General features: G+C 36.3%; 1 protein-coding gene across 2 annotated transcripts in view; it reads right to left on the bottom strand.

The window, feature by feature from the left end:
• The window catches only part of LOC117399785 (ribonuclease 3-like), a 51,220-nt gene continuing 33,896 nt past the window's right edge, over positions 1-17,324 (bottom strand). Inside the window, exons 23-32 of one of the 2 annotated variants that reach the window (XM_059023097.1) lie at positions 15,415-15,485; positions 14,581-14,625; positions 13,364-13,521; positions 11,378-11,483; positions 8,447-8,588; positions 6,844-6,926; positions 5,995-6,098; positions 5,227-5,319; positions 4,581-4,627; positions 1-1,775 (exon numbers count right to left, since the gene is read on the bottom strand). In XM_059023097.1, coding sequence (XP_058879080.1) covers positions 1,645-1,775; positions 4,581-4,627; positions 5,227-5,319; positions 5,995-6,098; positions 6,844-6,926; positions 8,447-8,588; positions 11,378-11,483; positions 13,364-13,521; positions 14,581-14,625; positions 15,415-15,485 — 980 coding nt within the window. In that variant the 3' untranslated portion in view covers positions 1-1,644. The remainder of the gene's footprint in view (positions 1,776-4,580; positions 4,628-5,226; positions 5,320-5,994; positions 6,099-6,843; positions 6,927-8,446; positions 8,589-11,377; positions 11,484-13,363; positions 13,522-14,580; positions 14,626-15,414; positions 15,486-17,324) is intronic. The other variant, XM_059023098.1, reaches the window with a different exon arrangement.

Raw genomic sequence — 17,324 nt, 5'->3', positions numbered from 1 at the left:
TAGATTTCCTCTAAATATGTTTGTTATTTGATAATAGCCTAGACAATCTTGAAATGGCACAAATGTTAGCAATGTGGATTCTCAGATGTTTTGTAAAAAATTAAAAGTTGAGACTGTTCCTTTGCACTTGAATGAAAGTTTTGTATTTGGTTATTAGCATTCCTATGTTACTGCTTTAACATGCTGTCTAAATGTGTATTGGAAATGTTTTATGTAAAGGGTAAAACCCTCCTGTACCACCCACTGTTTTCACTTTTTATATGTATATGGCCCAGCCTAACACATTTAAAAATAAAGAGCTACCATGCAATATTATGGCAATTCTTTAACAACAATGTGTTCAACAGTTAGTGTTAAATTAGCAACTGAAACTTGAAATAATCCTTCAGGTTCAATGATAATTGCATATTGTATTTTTGGGATTAAAAATGTATTCATCAGTCAACAACTGGAAACAAGCATCCTTCTAATAGGAACCACAAACCACGTCTGCTTTGGAATTATTTTTCAGGGTTATTGTGAGCTGAAACGAAATTCAAAATCACAAAAATGATGCTTAGATGCTGTTGCCATCGCTTAATTAAAATTATAAAACTAACACAATGATCATGTTTAACATTAATGTTGGTTTACTGTAAGTTCATAATGTTGAAAATCTTTTATGATATCAAGGGTTCACAATGATTAAATACAATACAACATTACCCCTTTTCTAGGCATTACTGAACACAAACCCAAGGCACCAACAGGACTTGAAACAGATTGGTACTTATTTTATATTATCTAAATAGCTGCAAATGTGCAGTACATACCAAAGACTAAATACTACATTTGGCTGGTGTTTTTCCTACCAGGAAAGCACAGCTTTTTATAACAACTTTACAGTCAAACTATAGCAGTCTACATGTGATATGATCATGCACTGGTGGGATCTAGATTACAAAATATTATAACATTGTCTAATTGGAAATAATCTATAATTGAGTACTTGGCTGCTAATCAGATTGGAAAGAGGATAACATTTCAAAATTGCAGCCAAATGTGGGACAGATGGCTGCATTTCAGAAAATAGATACTGATGAGCTCACATTGACAACTGATTGTAGGTATAATGTGTATTATAAAATAAATAGTCCTATTTATTGCATGGGCTAATCACAGCTGTGCATAATTAAGAGCAACTATATGACAACAGGTTAGTATCTTCCAGATACTTCACTCAAAGCATACACATTCCTCTGTCCACAATGTTTATTAGCTGAACTGCTATCTCAAGTAAACGGGAGATTTTACTATTTTTATTTTTTTTTAAAAGGCACAATATATAAACAAACGTGTACAGTATTGTATTACAAATGTGGATACTTAGAAATAAAAAGTACAGATCTTTTTAAAATAGTAATTAGTTACACAACTAAGAATATGTTTTAGACAAATTAAAAACAAGACAAAATATACAATACAATGATAAAAAACAACATGATTTGAACCATTTATAACACACCTAATGCTTCTCTGTTGCCAGGAAAGGCTCCTCTACATCTTGCCACCTGTTATTAGAAGAATGTTAGCTCTCCCTGGGGGCAAGGTGGCAGAAAACAGCAGAAGTACATAACCCTTCTGCTCCCCCTTCATATCACTGCTTTACTTTCGGACCTCTTCCGTCTCATCAGACTCTTTCTCTTGCTGTTCTCGTTCCCGTCTCATTTCTTTTAGCTCCTGTCTGTATTTCCGTTCAATGAAGCGCTTCTGGTGAGCCATCTGGGGAAAGTTATCTGCATGCAAAAATATATATATATATATATATGTTAGATATGAGCATACGACAATAAGTAGTGCAGAACGATGGTCACATTACATCTTCTGAGTGCGCTTGGAGGAAAAGTACGTTTCATTATATATTTTAGTTATCAACCAAAAACAATTAAAAAAAAAAAGTCACTTTACGTAGAATGCATGTCAATATTTCTCAGTCTCTATTAATGCAGTACAACAAGTTAACATCTTGAATAAGGTAACATGACAAGTTTCGCTTTATGCATGGGAGGGTACACAGGATAAGATATGATAGAATTATGCTAAATTCAAAACTAACTTGTTGATTTCTTATATGTGATTCATAATTGATTTCCATTACATGAGAGTAGATGTTAAAACTTCGTGCGGATTTGAACTTGGCTCTCGCCAAGATAAGCACCAACTAAGACGTAGCTTTACAGTAAACTAATGTGATCCATCTGTGTCTCCATCCATTTGCGTTTCCTTCCATGTGATGATGTAGATATCCTTCTGCCTGGTGTTGATGGCTGAAGTGTAATGCTGGCTCCAGGGATCAGCTTATTTTGCCTCCCTAGCGCATCAACACACACAACAGCTGCGATGCTGGCTCTGGGGATCAACAACAGTGTGGTCTCCCCAGTGCATCAGCATGACAACAGTCTGGATTGAGCCAAGTACGGTACATCTCCGGGGTCTTCAAGTGGGCACCTTCCATCCTTAGTGTTTCGTCGACTAGCCCACAACACCTCAAGTGGGCTTGACGGTGATTCTGGTGTCCCAGCATCACCTCCTTCTGTCCCCCACTGAATTCAGCCCAGCTTACTTACCCGTACATCAGCGTTTCTTTCTTTCTATTGTGCTTGAGATCCCCAACCAGAATCCTTCCGTCTCAACCACAGCCAGTTGCTGCTCCTCTCTGCTGCTTCTTCACTGTGCGACGCAGTTCTTGGCAACTGAATCCGATGCCTGAGAAACCGGGTTGTAGAGTGTGCCACAAATCCTCGACAACCCACCTCCACTGGGAAAACCCGGACTCTCCATCCTCGCTCTTCCACCTTCAGCGGCTACCGTAGTTTCTTCCTCTCATACGCCTCATCTACAGCATCCTCCCATGGCACTGTTAACTCTACCAGGTGAACAAGGCGTGCTGATCCAGACCACAAGGTCGAAGGTTAGTGGTGGCAATCTCAGGTGGAAAAATAAGCTGTTGACCAACATCTGCCAGCATTTCCCAGTCTCCAGCAGCTTCCAGTTGTCCTGGGTGAGGCTTGGTTTTAACACCTTTTCTTGGCGGTTGCTCTCCTGGGCGGAGAAATGTTGTCTTGTGTGTAATGTTTTGATGGAACTGGTGGCAACTTATTGGTCATGTTACACTTGTCTTCCAATGCTAAGGCCAAACATCGCAGCACCTTGTCATGGCGCCAAGTAAACCGTCCTTGGCTAAGAGCCACCTTACATCCTGTCAAAATGTGCCTTAATGTTGCAGGTGATGAACACAAAGAACATGAGGGATCCTTTAGGTTCTGTGGTGATAGGAGAACATCGTATGTTGACCTGATGAGGAAACCGATCCTGCTTTGTTCAAAAAGATTGGTAACCTTCTGGCTACTACCGATACATTTTATATTTTACAGAACAGTAGCAGATTTCTGCAGGCTGAGCAACACGTTATAATACTCTAGGTACGAAATAAGTACTAAAAGTACATGAAAATGTGTGCCACAGTAAGGCAATACAGATTATGCCCTTCATAGTACCTTTGTTTTAGTGAAGCACAAAAATAATTATACAGTATCATCTGACTATATCTAATAAGTGCAGTTAGTCATACAGTTAAACTAAATACTGTTTAACCTTCTGTTAATAAGTTCTGATGCCACTCTGATTTAAGAGAGCAAAATGCCAAATTCTACAGAGGTTTAAAAAAATAAATTGAAAAGATAGGATGGAATAGCACTAATCCATTCATATTTATAATTCAGTGAGTTTTAGCAGAATTCAGATACATTGGCCTATATTTCAGGCCCAGACTGAACTGGATGTATAATACACATATCGTGTTCTATCAAGCTGAACTGTATGTATAATACACATAGTGTTCGATCAAGGTGACCTTTTAGGTTTAACTTTAAACCCTTGTCTGGCAGCAATTGTCTGCAGGAAAAAACAAAAACACTGGCATTGTCTCCAGAGTGTCTATATCGTTAACATGCTGGTGCTACACCCATACCTCATCCATTGAGACAGATATACAATTTGACAAGAACTCTGTGATGAGATAGATCTTGTTGAATTATTGTTAAAAAAATAAAAAGGTCTTTGTTTAATGGGAAAGCATGCCAATTGTATTTTTTTATTTTTATAGCAGTAATGCAATTATTTGTAATGAGTGAAAATGTGACAAAATCAACTTCTTTCTAAAACAGGATATCACTCAGATGTTATTTCATTTAGTATACCAAGAGAATGCTGCCTATCAGAATAACAGTAAACATACAATCTATAAAAAAGCCTGATAACACCAATACAATCAAGCAATTTAAAATGTATAAAACAATGAACAAGGTAAAATGACATAAAATGTTACAGAGGCGGCTTGGATGACTCCAATAATGTGTGTGGATGTGGAATATCAACTACACTACATTTTAATATTCAATTTGGCAGGGCATGCAATGTTGCTGGCTCCCTTGGGCAGTGTTAAATTGAAGCTGGAAATGTTTAAAAGTAAGTGAGAATGTTACAAAAAAAGAAAAACAACATTTAAAGTGTAATGAGATTATTTTCACCAACCAACTTACATTTTTCAAGGGCATCCATTGCAGCTCCCATTTCTGCTTGCTGAATACTGTTTTAAAAAAGAAAATACCACCATAAAATCTTGTTAAAATTTAAAACAAACACATTTGAACATCAGAAAGCCCAGACTTGTTAAAAAACAAAAAAAAACAAACAAAAAAAAAAACCTGGGTTTCATAATTTTAGTATATTCACAAATGAAAAATGAACATTATAACTGCACTTTAATGAAATATAAAATATTCATAACATACCGGTATGACACATCAAGTACTAGATGTGCTCATGGTGGTTGTAGATTGTTATAGAATATATTGACACACTTTCAGTTTAAGAATACAATTATATTTTATCTTTAAATCTTGATGCAAATCTTCCAAAAATTGTAGTAACCTCCTACAGGCCTAATTTGTAGCTAAATGTACTTTTTTTTTTTTTTTTTTTTTTTTTTTACTGGCAAGGTAGAGACTTAAATACGAAATATTTGGCCAAAACATTTCTCTGCTTGACATTCTTCCTAACAGTTTTACATGATAAAAGGTTTGTTCTCCTTGGACATTCTTTCTGCTTTGGGTTTATATATAAAATACTCACCATCTTTGTAAAATGCTTTAAAATGATAAAATAATTAGAAATAAAAATCATTACCTTGGTCCTTTCCCACATCCAATCCTTTCGCCTTTAAAGTAAACCGCAACAGTGTATGTTCTAGCATGTGATGGACCCACAGTCTGTAAAGTCCTGGGTATACAAAAGAATCATCAACTGTCTTTGATTTCGGATTGGAGTCAAATGTGTATTTCCAAAAGCAGCAATAATAATAATAATAATAATAATAATAATAATAATAATAATAATAATATTATTATTATATACACACACATATATATATATATATATATATATATATATATATGACATGGAAAGAATAGCCCTGGAATCCGTTCTATGTAGTTTTTTCACAATCAATTGCCTCTTTTACACTTAGGAGCGCGACAGTAGATGTAGATGTAGATGAGTTACCGGCCCCTGGAGGATAAAAAAAGGCCCCAGTCTGGAAGGCGTTGGATTGAGCTCAGTGGGCGCCTGTTGAGTCGGGTCCACAGCAAGATGGAACAATCAGTGCTAATTTTGCTTCCCTAATCCATGGGAAACCCCAGTGAAGATTTACAACTAGGCACAGGTAAAACACAAACCTGTGCTCCCCTGACTGCTTAACTCACCCTGAACACCACATAAATCATGCCTCTACCAGTTAATCTTGACTTCTGGATGTGTCTTTAACCTGACAGAGGGCATTGTGGCATGTCACACTGCTACCATAATGTGCTGCAAAAATCTTTTCAAAATCACTTAATCCTTTATTGATTATTACCCAAATGACATACATGTATGGAACAAAACAATATATATTACTTGTAAAGTGGAATATCTGGTTCCTTTCCTTCCGTTCTGAGGGTCAAACAACACTGTTGGAGCTGGGATTTGGGGTCATTCCAGTCCTGATTAAGTATGAACTCCTAGAGAAACATAAATACATTGAAAAGCTTATGTCCTTCATGTAGCACATAAATACATGCATTCTTCTCCAAGGCTTTATGGTGACTTTACATCACAAGCTACTTAAGAAAAATAATCTACTCCAACCCAAATAAATAAAGGGTCAGGGACTCCCAGATGCTGTAGTTTTATACATTTCTGTTTTCCAAGGGGACCACTAAAAGCACTTCCATTAACAGAAAAGAAGCCTGGTTATAAAAAGAGGACTTTGAATCTAGAACTGTCAGTTCCAATTAATTTCCTACAAAGAGCAATGCTGTTTTTTTTTTTTCACCAGCAGACTTAGAATTATGCTTGGTTGGCCAACATCAAAGGTTTGCAACAAAAAAAGGAAACTCATGCTTCATAAACATATTTTAAAAAGTTACCAGGTTGCAGTAAAAAAAAAGTGGGAAAACCCATGAATCTACCATCAATTCTGACAAATTGACATTGAAAGAATTGGTTTACTATTCCCATGCTGTAGTTTCCAAAGGAAAGAGTAAACTGCTAAAATGCTTTTAAGCCTGAAACAAGGAAATGCAATGTTACATGTAATGTAAACTTAGCACAAAACTAGAAGTACTGTAGTAGTATAATGGTACATAATACCAGAACGCAAAAAAAATAAAAAAAAACTACCACCACCAAGAGCAGATGGAGCTTTCATTTTATTAATAGAATGTAAACGGTCAAACAGAGTCCGAAAAAAGGAGATCCACTCACCTTTAACCTTGGGAAAAAACAAACATTCATGAAGGTATGCACATACTCCAAGTCCTTGTCAATGTACAGTGCAGCAATAAAAGCTTAGAAAATAAAAGAAATGAACACATTATTTCAAATAGTTTGATTGGGTCTTTACATCAAACTCCTACAACTACCAGTAATTCTATTTATATTTGCTGGTAAACACAGTAGGAGAATCCATGTACTGGTAGCGCAGTGCAACACAGTACTTGGTAAAGAGAAAAAAGAAAGAAAGCCATTTTATAAAAGTGCGTTTTTAGTCTTGACTTGAAAACTGTAATGAATTTTTTGTAATTGAATTGTAACAACTCTCTAGAACCTTATCTAAGAATGTTAGGTTGGAGATTGGCCTATAGTTATTGAGGTCCAAATTGTGTTTCTTAAGCATAGGATTCACCACAACTACCTTAAGTGCTGAGGGAACTATACCAGAGGAAAAAGTGAACCATTTTAAATGTTTTCGATGTGGGTACTAATAACACCAAGAACATCTTAATAGTTTTGTAGGAATAGGATCATGAGAACATGTAGTAGCTCTCATATGTTGAATTAGCTCTGTCCGTTCCTGTAAGGTAATCAAAGTAAAAGCTCCCATAGTACCCTTAATAGGTGTAGTGGGTACAATTCTGCCGGAGTGCTCCTTAATATAAGGGGTCTGTGGAATCTAATTTCTGATGTCTAGTATTTTATTTTTAAAGAAATGCAAGAAGTAATTGCAGCTGTGAGAGGAGCCAATGTCAAGGGTAGGACTATTAGGGGAAGGATTGATTACTTTATCTAGGGTAGCAAAAAGAAATCTAGGATTATTTTTATTTGTTTCAATTAAAATTAGAATAATATGATGAGCTAGCCAACGACAGAGCCTTCCTATATTTAACCAAGTGGCCCTTCCATGCGATGTAATGACCATGTAATTTAGATTCCCGCCATCTCCACTCTATTTTACGACCCTCACCCACAATGATTCAGTAACAGTTTTGAAGTACTTCTGTTTGACTGGCTTAAACTAGGTGTCCTCATAGACACCATTAAAATGTAATTTCATTTTAAAATACCAGGACCAGAGGTGCGTTTTCAAGATCGCTCTGGCTGTGGGCCAATTGAGGTCAGAACCACAGTGTTCGGTTGTAACCTCGTGCCATGTTGCTAACAAGCATTTGTAAACCAACTGCTCCTTCTGAAGCCTGGGCATGATGGTAACTCCATTCCAAACTCTCCTTTTTGAAGACATTTTATTATTAAAGTATAGTAAACTCATTGAAAAAGAATGCATATACATACATACATACATACATACACTATAAATGTTCAAACTATAATACAGGCTCTAAGTCTATGAAGCTTTTACATTTCACCAGTAAGCACTTCCATATGGCATTCACAATTGTAAAACTAACTACACAATAATTTGTTAAAAATCCAGTTTGAATAATGTGACTAGAAAAATAATGCTTTTTTTATGATGCTACACTGGGAGACACTTGAAAATGCAGAGAACCTCTTGTCATTTGCAATGAAACGGTTAATTCATTTGTGAAAGGAGTTACAATAGGTTTACTTTAACAGACTTTTTACTTACATTCTAAAAGATCTGCTAGAGTCTTTGTCCTTAGAGCCACTGGTCTCTTTGTTTTGTCATTTGTGATTGCAAACTCCTGCATGCCCAATTCTTCTGCAACTTTGGCTTGGGTCCTGTTATTTACCAATGAACTTCGCAGCAACTGTACACAGAGGTCAGAGGAAGACCATTGAAAAGATGTCAATCATACCGTTCTAGCCAGTTACATGACCACAATCCTAGCAGGCATCTTTTGTCAGTGAAGGGTCCTGGTAGATTTTCCCCAGGGTTTTAATAACACAAAACACATTATGTCAGTATCTCAAATTACTTATACTAGTAGCTGAAGTAGCAAATTAATAAGCATGAATAAGCTCATTATGCTTAATAATAAAAAGTACTATATGTTTGTGTCTGCTTAGTATAATATTGTTTGCTGAATTAATACATATATAATCTTTATCAATTCCTTAAGGTCTGCAAAGCCTGAGCATTCTGATTTGAAATGCATGTAATGAGAATGGAATGATTTAATTAAAGAGCTGAAGATTATATATATACACAGTGCCTTGCAAAAGTAGTCAGACCCCTGACCAATTCTCTCATATTACTGAATTACAAATGGTACATTGAAATTTCGTTCTGTTTGATATTTTATTTTAAAACACTGAAACTCAAAATCAATTATTGTAAGGTGACATTGGTTTTATGTTGGGAAATATTTTTAAGAAAAATAAAAAACTGAAATATCTTGCTTGCATAAGTATTCAACCCCCACACATTAATATTTGGTAGAGCCACCTTTCGCTGCAATAACAGCTTTAAGTCTTTTGGGGTAAGTATGTACCAGCTTTGCACACAGTGTCGGAGTGATTTTGGCCCATTCTTCTTGGCAGATTTGCTCCAGGTTGTTCAGGTTGGTTGGATGACGCTTGTGGACGGCAATTTTCAAATAGTGCCACAGATTCTCAATGGGATTGAGATCAGGACTTTGACTGGGCCACTGTAGGACATTCACCTTTTTGTTCTTGAGCCACTCCAATGTTGCTTTGGCCTTGTGCTTGGGATCATTGTCCTGCTGAAAGGTGAATTTCCTCCCAAGCTTCAGTTTTATAGCGGACTGAAGCAGGTTCTCTTGCAGTATTTCCCTGTATTTTGCTCCATCCGTTCTTCCTTCAATTTTAACAAGATGCCCAGTCCCTGCTGATGAGAAGCATCCCCACAGCATGATGCTGCCACCACCACACTTCACTGTAGGGATGGTGTGTCTTGAGGCATGGGCAGTGTTAGGTTTGCGCCACACATAGCGCTTTGAGCTTTGGCCAGAAAGCTCTATCTTGGTCTCATCTGACCACAAAACCTTTTCCCACATTGCAGCTGGGTCACTCTCATGCTTTCTGGCAAACTCCAGACGTGCTTTCAGATGGTACATTTTGAGTAACGGCTTCTTTCTTGCCACCCTCCCATACAGGCCAGTGTTATGCAGAGCTCTTGATATGGTTGACTGGTGCACCATTACTCCACTCCCAGCCACTGAACTCTGTAGTTCCTTGTCACACGGCTAGCTGAGTGGTGACGTCAGAACCAGGAAATGAATACACAGAGAACAGATGAGGTGAAATGATGAAAGCGCTGTTGCGCGGTTTATTATAAATAAAAGGTTTAAACAAACAGAAGACAGGACATGGCACTTTACGCCAAAATAAAGAGACAAACAAAACGGACTAACACTTAAACGGTGCACGGACAGACACACAAACACGGTGAGTAAATAACTTATATTTACTTTCTTTAACTTTTTAGTTACTCCTTCTCCACACCCGTTCTCCACTCACCGAACACACAACCCTGAGTGAGTCAAACGTGCATCTATATATACTGTTGTGCTGGGATTCAATTACTAATTAATTATTCACTTGAATCCCAGCACGTGAATTAATTATGTGCAACCTCGTGCTCACATATCAAATACTTTAAATGCACGTGAAGTGATGTGCAATCCCGTGCCTAAATACAACTATACATTTTTAAACACACGTGAAACACAGACCCGTTTATATCCCGTGTACCAATGCCTATACACCAAAATCAACACAGCACAAGCAACATACAACATAGAAACGCACACAGGGACGGAGCACATTGCCACACTCCTTCAAAGTGATTGTTGGCCTCTCTGTGGCTTCTCTCACAAGTCTCCTTCTTGTTTGAGCGCTGAGTTTTGAGGGACGGCCTTTTCTTGGCAGTGCCTGGGTGGTGTGATGCAGCTTCCACTTCCTGATTATTGATCCAACTGTGCTTACTGGGATATCCAAACACTTGGATATTATTTTGTACCCTTTCCCCAATCTATGCATTTGTATTACTTTATCTCTAACTTCTGTAGAATGCTCTTTGGTCTTCATTTTCCTTCAGATTCACAGCCTGACCAATGATCCTTCAACAGTGGGGTTTTTATCCAGAAAATGTGACAGCAACTTTAATGGTTCACAGGTGGAGGCCAATGGTAAGGTAATTGTGTCCTCGTTAGGGCAATTTCTTTCATCGGTGTAAACTGGGAGCTTCCACAGCACAGGGGTTGAATACTTATGCAAGCAAGATATTTCAGTTTTTTATTTTTCTTAAAAATATTTCCCAACATAAAACCAATGTCACCTTACAATAATTGATTTTGAGTTTCAGTGTTTTAAAATAAATTATCAAATGGAACGAAATTTCAATGTACCATTTGTAATTCAGTAATATGAGAAAATTGGTCAGGGGTCTGAATACTTTTGCAAGGCACTGTATATATATAAGTATATATATTTATTTTTTTTTAAATAGGATTCTTGATGAGACAAGAAGATACATTTACAAACAAAAAATGAGTCCTGTTTAGTTTGCTTTATGGCTCTTTTACAAGTCTCAGACGCTCTTGTTTCATTGTGCACTGTTATTTGTAACCCTTACCGTTAAATGCCCTTCATGATGGTCTGGGAAATGGATGAACAAGTACTCTGTGGCAACCAATTGCATTATTGAGTCACCCAAGAATTCCATCCTCTGATTGTGGCCACTAAAGAGAATAAAAAAAAAAAAAAAAAACAGGTTCAATTTATGAAGGATCACACTGCAGATGATCTATAACAGTAATGGGTCAAAATATAAATTTAACTAATTCTATACAACTATGGCAGGGTAATACATAGGTTTTGAAAGAAACATGCTCTCTAGGGTTTCAAACATAATATAAACCATAAACTTCAATTGGGTAATGTGTGCTTGTTCCAGGAAATGAGGATAACCACCAATGCGAGTGAATAAACACTACACTCCATCTACACTTACAACTATAAGTAATGATAGACAACAGTATAAAGTATTAAATATAATAATAAATATAGGATGGTATTAAAGTATACTTGTGAAAGTCTGGTTGTTTGTTTTTTCACCATGGTGACAATATTAAATCAACATTTAAAGATTTGATACTAGCTGGTTGGTCACCATAACTGCATTAATTATGACAAATGACAGCTGCAACACAATGAGGCATTTACGGCGTTTACACTTGCCACTTTTATGGTGGCTTTGCTCTTACAACATTGTGTAGATGCAGCCGTCCTAATTCCAGCCGTCTCAAAAGTGGCCTGCTCCAGTGGGTGGCTTTACGACGGCTTTGGCAGTTTTTTGTTCTACTGTGAACACATCTGCCCCTGAGTCGGCTCAAGCAGAGGCATGTTGTGAGCAATGCCACCAGGGTCTTGAAACCGCCAATGAGAGGCTAGTAGTACTAGCATGAAAAATACACTTGTCTGATATTGACATGAAAACAGAGAACCAACAAAATAATACAGTTTAGTTCATATATGCTAAATAACCAAATGATGGGTATGTTGTTTATTTTAGGTTTAAGGTGGATATTACAAATGCTGGTAACTATAAAAGTGTTTTGTTTAATATATGAAGGTGATATAAAATGGCAGTACACAAGTTGAGAAATATCTGCACTTCAGTAAAATATACTGGTAACTTCATACAGATTTATACAAATAGAAATGCATACTCCTAATTTATTCACAACTTAAGGGATCAGGTGAAGTGCCAATGTATTTGTATCTCATAGCAGCCATGCTGGCATCTGCAGGCTGGGTTGTATAAAGATCTGGGGACTGTCCAGGTCATGGCAGGTGTGCAAATTTTGGTTAATTTTCCTTTTGAAGCACTGAAGAAATTTTGTCAAACAGTAATGATTAAAATATTCATCCTGCTAGTTCTCTGCATACTTTCAGTGATGAAATTAATTCTAACACACAAAACACATGTTGCCTAAAAGAAGTACTTTCGCTTTTTGTTCCCCTTTAGAGAGACCCATTTTATAAATATTTAATTAATGCTAATGGAAGACATCCTTGCCCTGACATGCTGTCCCAGCACTGCCTCAAATCATGTTTTCAGAACTAGAAAATGTCTCATAAATATGAAATTGGCTTAATAACGTGAAATACATTCCTCTAAACAACAAGCTTGATTTTCATGTTGTTTTAACCTTAAATTAGAAACTCAGGAAATTGGATAAATTCAGGATTTTTTTCCTGACTATTGAAGGGTTTTTGAGCTAGTGTAGACCCTGATATTCATGTGAAAGAGCCATCCAAAATGCCAGGTTTCACCCCATTCACAATTAGAATAAACCGTTTTAAAACCAGTTAATCTCACCTCTCATGGGATAGATATGAACTTATATATCTCCCTCTACTATATTCTACATATACAATGTGTCTAAATTTGAAATACTGAATATATTTCAGGTCCTTCTCCTTCAAAATCAACTGGCTTTGCTAGTTGGCACATGTCATTTGGATGTGATACATAGTGTATATTAAGAAGAGGTATTACAATTAACTAAATTAAATGAAGGGGATTTTACACTGTTTTGTGTACATTCATACTTACAGCGTCAGATGATTAAATCCCACTGTACGCAATGTGAAAGCGCGAGCCAAGAGACGAACATGGGTAAAAAGCACTCCAATTGTTTCTTCAAATTCCGTCAGCTTTTGTAAGACTGGAGAGGTCTCAACGAGTTGTCTATCAGTGCTGGGCTCCTGCACCTTTAAATGACAAATACTTACATAAAAGCTATACAGCAATATTTGAGCAATAATGTGCTGTATTCTTGCTCTTCTGTCAAGTGTCAAGAATAATATTAAAAAAGGTACATAAAAAGTATGTAGTTTAAAAAAAACAGTACTTCATTTTCAGAAATGGATACTTTAAACCTCTTATTTGTGTACCAATAATGTGGCTATTGCTCTTTGATTTGTAAAGTCCAGAACATGTAGCTAATATCGCACACTGACTATTTTATAATGCAATTATTTCCACTCCTGAGTGCTCAGTTTCCCCACATATCCCAACATTGTTAATATATTTAATGCTGTGGGCTTTCTCTATTCACTATAGTCTGATGAAGACCATCTGGCCACAACGTTGCTTTGTTTTTAACTTTGTTTTTTCATAATACTCAGCTTCTGCTAAGGATCAAACTTTTAGGTGAAATTAAAAAAATCAATACTGGTTCAATTACATTCCTGCCTGCCTAATATCTACTCTCAGTTATTGTTTTCACCTGTCAGCATGCATTTTGGTGAACTCCATGTAACAGCAGTATAAATAGCATGACCCTGCATTTTACATTTTGAAAGCAGAAAAATGTGCTATATGTGAGAATACATAGTTAAAAACTGTCTTGGCATTAAGTACAATGGCAAATTAGACATTGGTTAAGTAATAAGGACATGAACAGCAAGTTGATCCCTAGCAAAAGATCATCTTTACTTGCTCATCACATTCAAAGACTGTCCTTCCATACAGAGGCCAGAAAGTAGAAGGTGAGTCAACCAGTAGTGCAAGGCACCCCCATCATGAGGATTTTGGAATTTGCAGCACAATGATGCAATTCCACTTTTTTTAAATCACTGAAAAGCCAGCAGTGATGCAAATGCAATACTGTTAGTTAAATAAAGTTAGATGTAGATTTTAGTCCTCAGGTTAGAATACTATTAGCATTTAAGCAGGGAATCTACAGTAAAAAATAAAAAAAAGCAATTTAATGATTTCCACTGTGAATACAGAAGCACAAAAATAAGAATTAAAAAAAATAAACCTACTTGCAATGGATGTTGCGGATAATTAAGCCATACTTCCCGCAGGTCCTGCGGATAGTAAAAGTACCATTCAGTACTCCTGGGAGCCATTTAAACCTTGTCTTGCAGTAGATAAAATAACACTAAATAAAACTGTGTCGATTTTAATACAGGGTATGCTTATTGTTAATTCAGCAGAGTGAAGGGATCAACTAAAGGGAAATATAAAACAGAGTGTCATGGCAGCAAGTCTTTTTCATTCCCTTCAAAGGCAAATCAATTCATGGTGGAAGGTTTTTCATTATTTGTACAGATACAGTGGAAGTTAATTATCCATTCTAAACTCTCAAAGAGCAAGGGGTAATTGGATATGCAAAACGTATGCATACTCAAACTGTAGCCCACCCAAGAGTAGCATGATGTGCTCTACAGTCTTAACAATGTACTAATGCATAATAAGTGTAAATTACCACAGGGTTTTTATAGCATTACACTCGGACATCATTACAGGTCACAGAAGTGGAAAAAATGATGTTTCTTCCTGGGTGGGTTAGCTAAACATATACACAAAACATAAATCTAACCATTTGTTCAGTGGCTATAATTTCTACTGGACACTACCGGAAATAAAACTTAACTGCGAAAAATCGTACAATACCTCAAAATGTACTGTCTCTATACAGTAAAGACAGATTCTCAAAGTATGTGGTCTGTACCATCGATGGGCAGATGTTAACGCAATACAGTTATGTATGGAATATGTGATGGTGAATATCTCAAAGTCCACCATCCATCTTCCAAGTGAAGGGCACTTTAACATTTTAACATTGTCAATATTGAATAAAAAATTAAAATCACCTCATTCTTAAACAGCAAACGTCCAAACAGCTGTCTGGCCTCCTCTAAACCACCCTCCAAGTATACTGCTCCTATTTATAAATGATAAATACATACAAATCAGGACAACCATGTGGAAATAATCACAAATAAATCTCCTCAGATAGTGATGTTAAGCCACATCAAGGTTTGCATATTTATTTAATGTTATGAACTCAGCACCATTCAGGTATCAGACAAGTAAGACTTAAAAGGGTAAAGGTTGGGTGTCAATATGGTCTTTTTTTGAAAGATGAAAAGAGTGTAAATAAATAAAAGCATTACCCCAATATGACGTGCATATTTGGCCATAGGTTAAAGTGAAGGGTGCCATTAGATTTTGCTTAAGGAGCTTACAAAATGAAAATGTGAAGATGGCAGCTTAAATGGGAAAAAAAGTGTGTGATACAGAAGGTTTATGAGTTGTAGGTATTAAGATACTCTGTTTAGAGCAATAAAACAGTCCCCAAGCTTGTTAAAAATGTGTAGTTCTTAAGACGCTATGAGTTTTAGAAAGTAAAAAGCCATGAACCATGAAAGACTGCAATGCAGATTAGTGCATGTACTTTATTCCTACATTCTGCTGTGCAAAAAAGAGGTTGTGTGTTTTAAAAATTCATCAAAATAAAACTCATTGCAAGCAACATGTGTGGAAAGAAGGGCAGTCAATCAATTAATTAACATTCTATCCTTGTTACAGCTTTCAGTGAAGCTGCTTAAATCAGCCTCCCAGAGGTCTTTGATTAAAAAAATAAAAAAATAATAAAAAAGCCCACATGTTGCAACACAGGTAGAATAGCATTTGTACAAGCAGCTCCATCACATGCTTGTTGCCAGGGATATGCGTGCCCTACAGGGCTTCCCAACATATATATCAACTGCACAGTATGCAGTGTTCTCAGAAGGAATGCATTTCTGATTATCAAACACTTAATATTCTTAAAGAAATCACTGCTGTTACATTTTAGGAAATCCTATATAAGCTAGGGATTTGCAGAAAGATTTGTTACAACTGGATTTGCAGTTTAAAGTAAGAAAACATATTTTGAATACATAATTGAAAATACCTGAAAAATAAGTAAAAACAAACATATTATACACAACTTAAGAAAGTGGAATATGCATTTGATTACTGAAAAGGTTGCATTAAAAACAGCTTTGTTACGCCCGCCAGCTTAAGAAAAAAAAAAAAGAAAGAAAAAGCACATCAGTAAGCACACCATCCCATATAGCAATTAATAAAATAGCTCTGCCCGCACATCGGTGAATAAACCACATTGTAAAATCCAATATCTAATGCATCAGAGATAATCCTTTATATTCTGGCTTCTCTAAAAGGAAAAGCTTAGAATGGCATCCAAAGCACTACCAGCTGCTACCCAGTAGCTCATAGAAAACAACTTTAATCCACAGATAAACTGTACATAAAAATTAGGGACAAAGCATCTACAGGAGATAATAGTTTATGTTAGATAGAAATGAAAATCAAAGGCTTATCAGAGGATTATTTTTTTCTGAAAAATTGCAGACTTTTTCTTAGTGACTGTGTTTGAGCCATCTTCCAACACAATGCATAATGCAGGACTAATGCATAGGTATTTTATATGTGTAATTAACATATGGGTGTGTAGATATTACATGTGTCAGTAGGTCACCATTAAAGATACCATGTTTTCTACTACTAAGAACATGAACTGTAAAACACTGGAGCAACTGATAAGTCTGTATCATTTATGGATAGTTTTTTTATATTGAATTGCAATATTGCAATGGCATACCGACCTCAATTACATTCCAGTCCATTATTAAGATTATCTATCTATCTATTATTATTGGAGTGGAGTAGTGGTTAGGGCTCTGGACTCTTGACCGGAGGGTTGTGGGTTCAATCC

Source organism: Acipenser ruthenus, chromosome 4 (assembly GCF_902713425.1).
Source record: "Acipenser ruthenus chromosome 4, fAciRut3.2 maternal haplotype, whole genome shotgun sequence".
Taxonomy (NCBI): domain Eukaryota; kingdom Metazoa; phylum Chordata; class Actinopteri; order Acipenseriformes; family Acipenseridae; genus Acipenser; species Acipenser ruthenus.
Note: the sequence above shows the minus strand (reverse complement) of the source record. Positions and strands in the feature narration are given on the sequence as shown.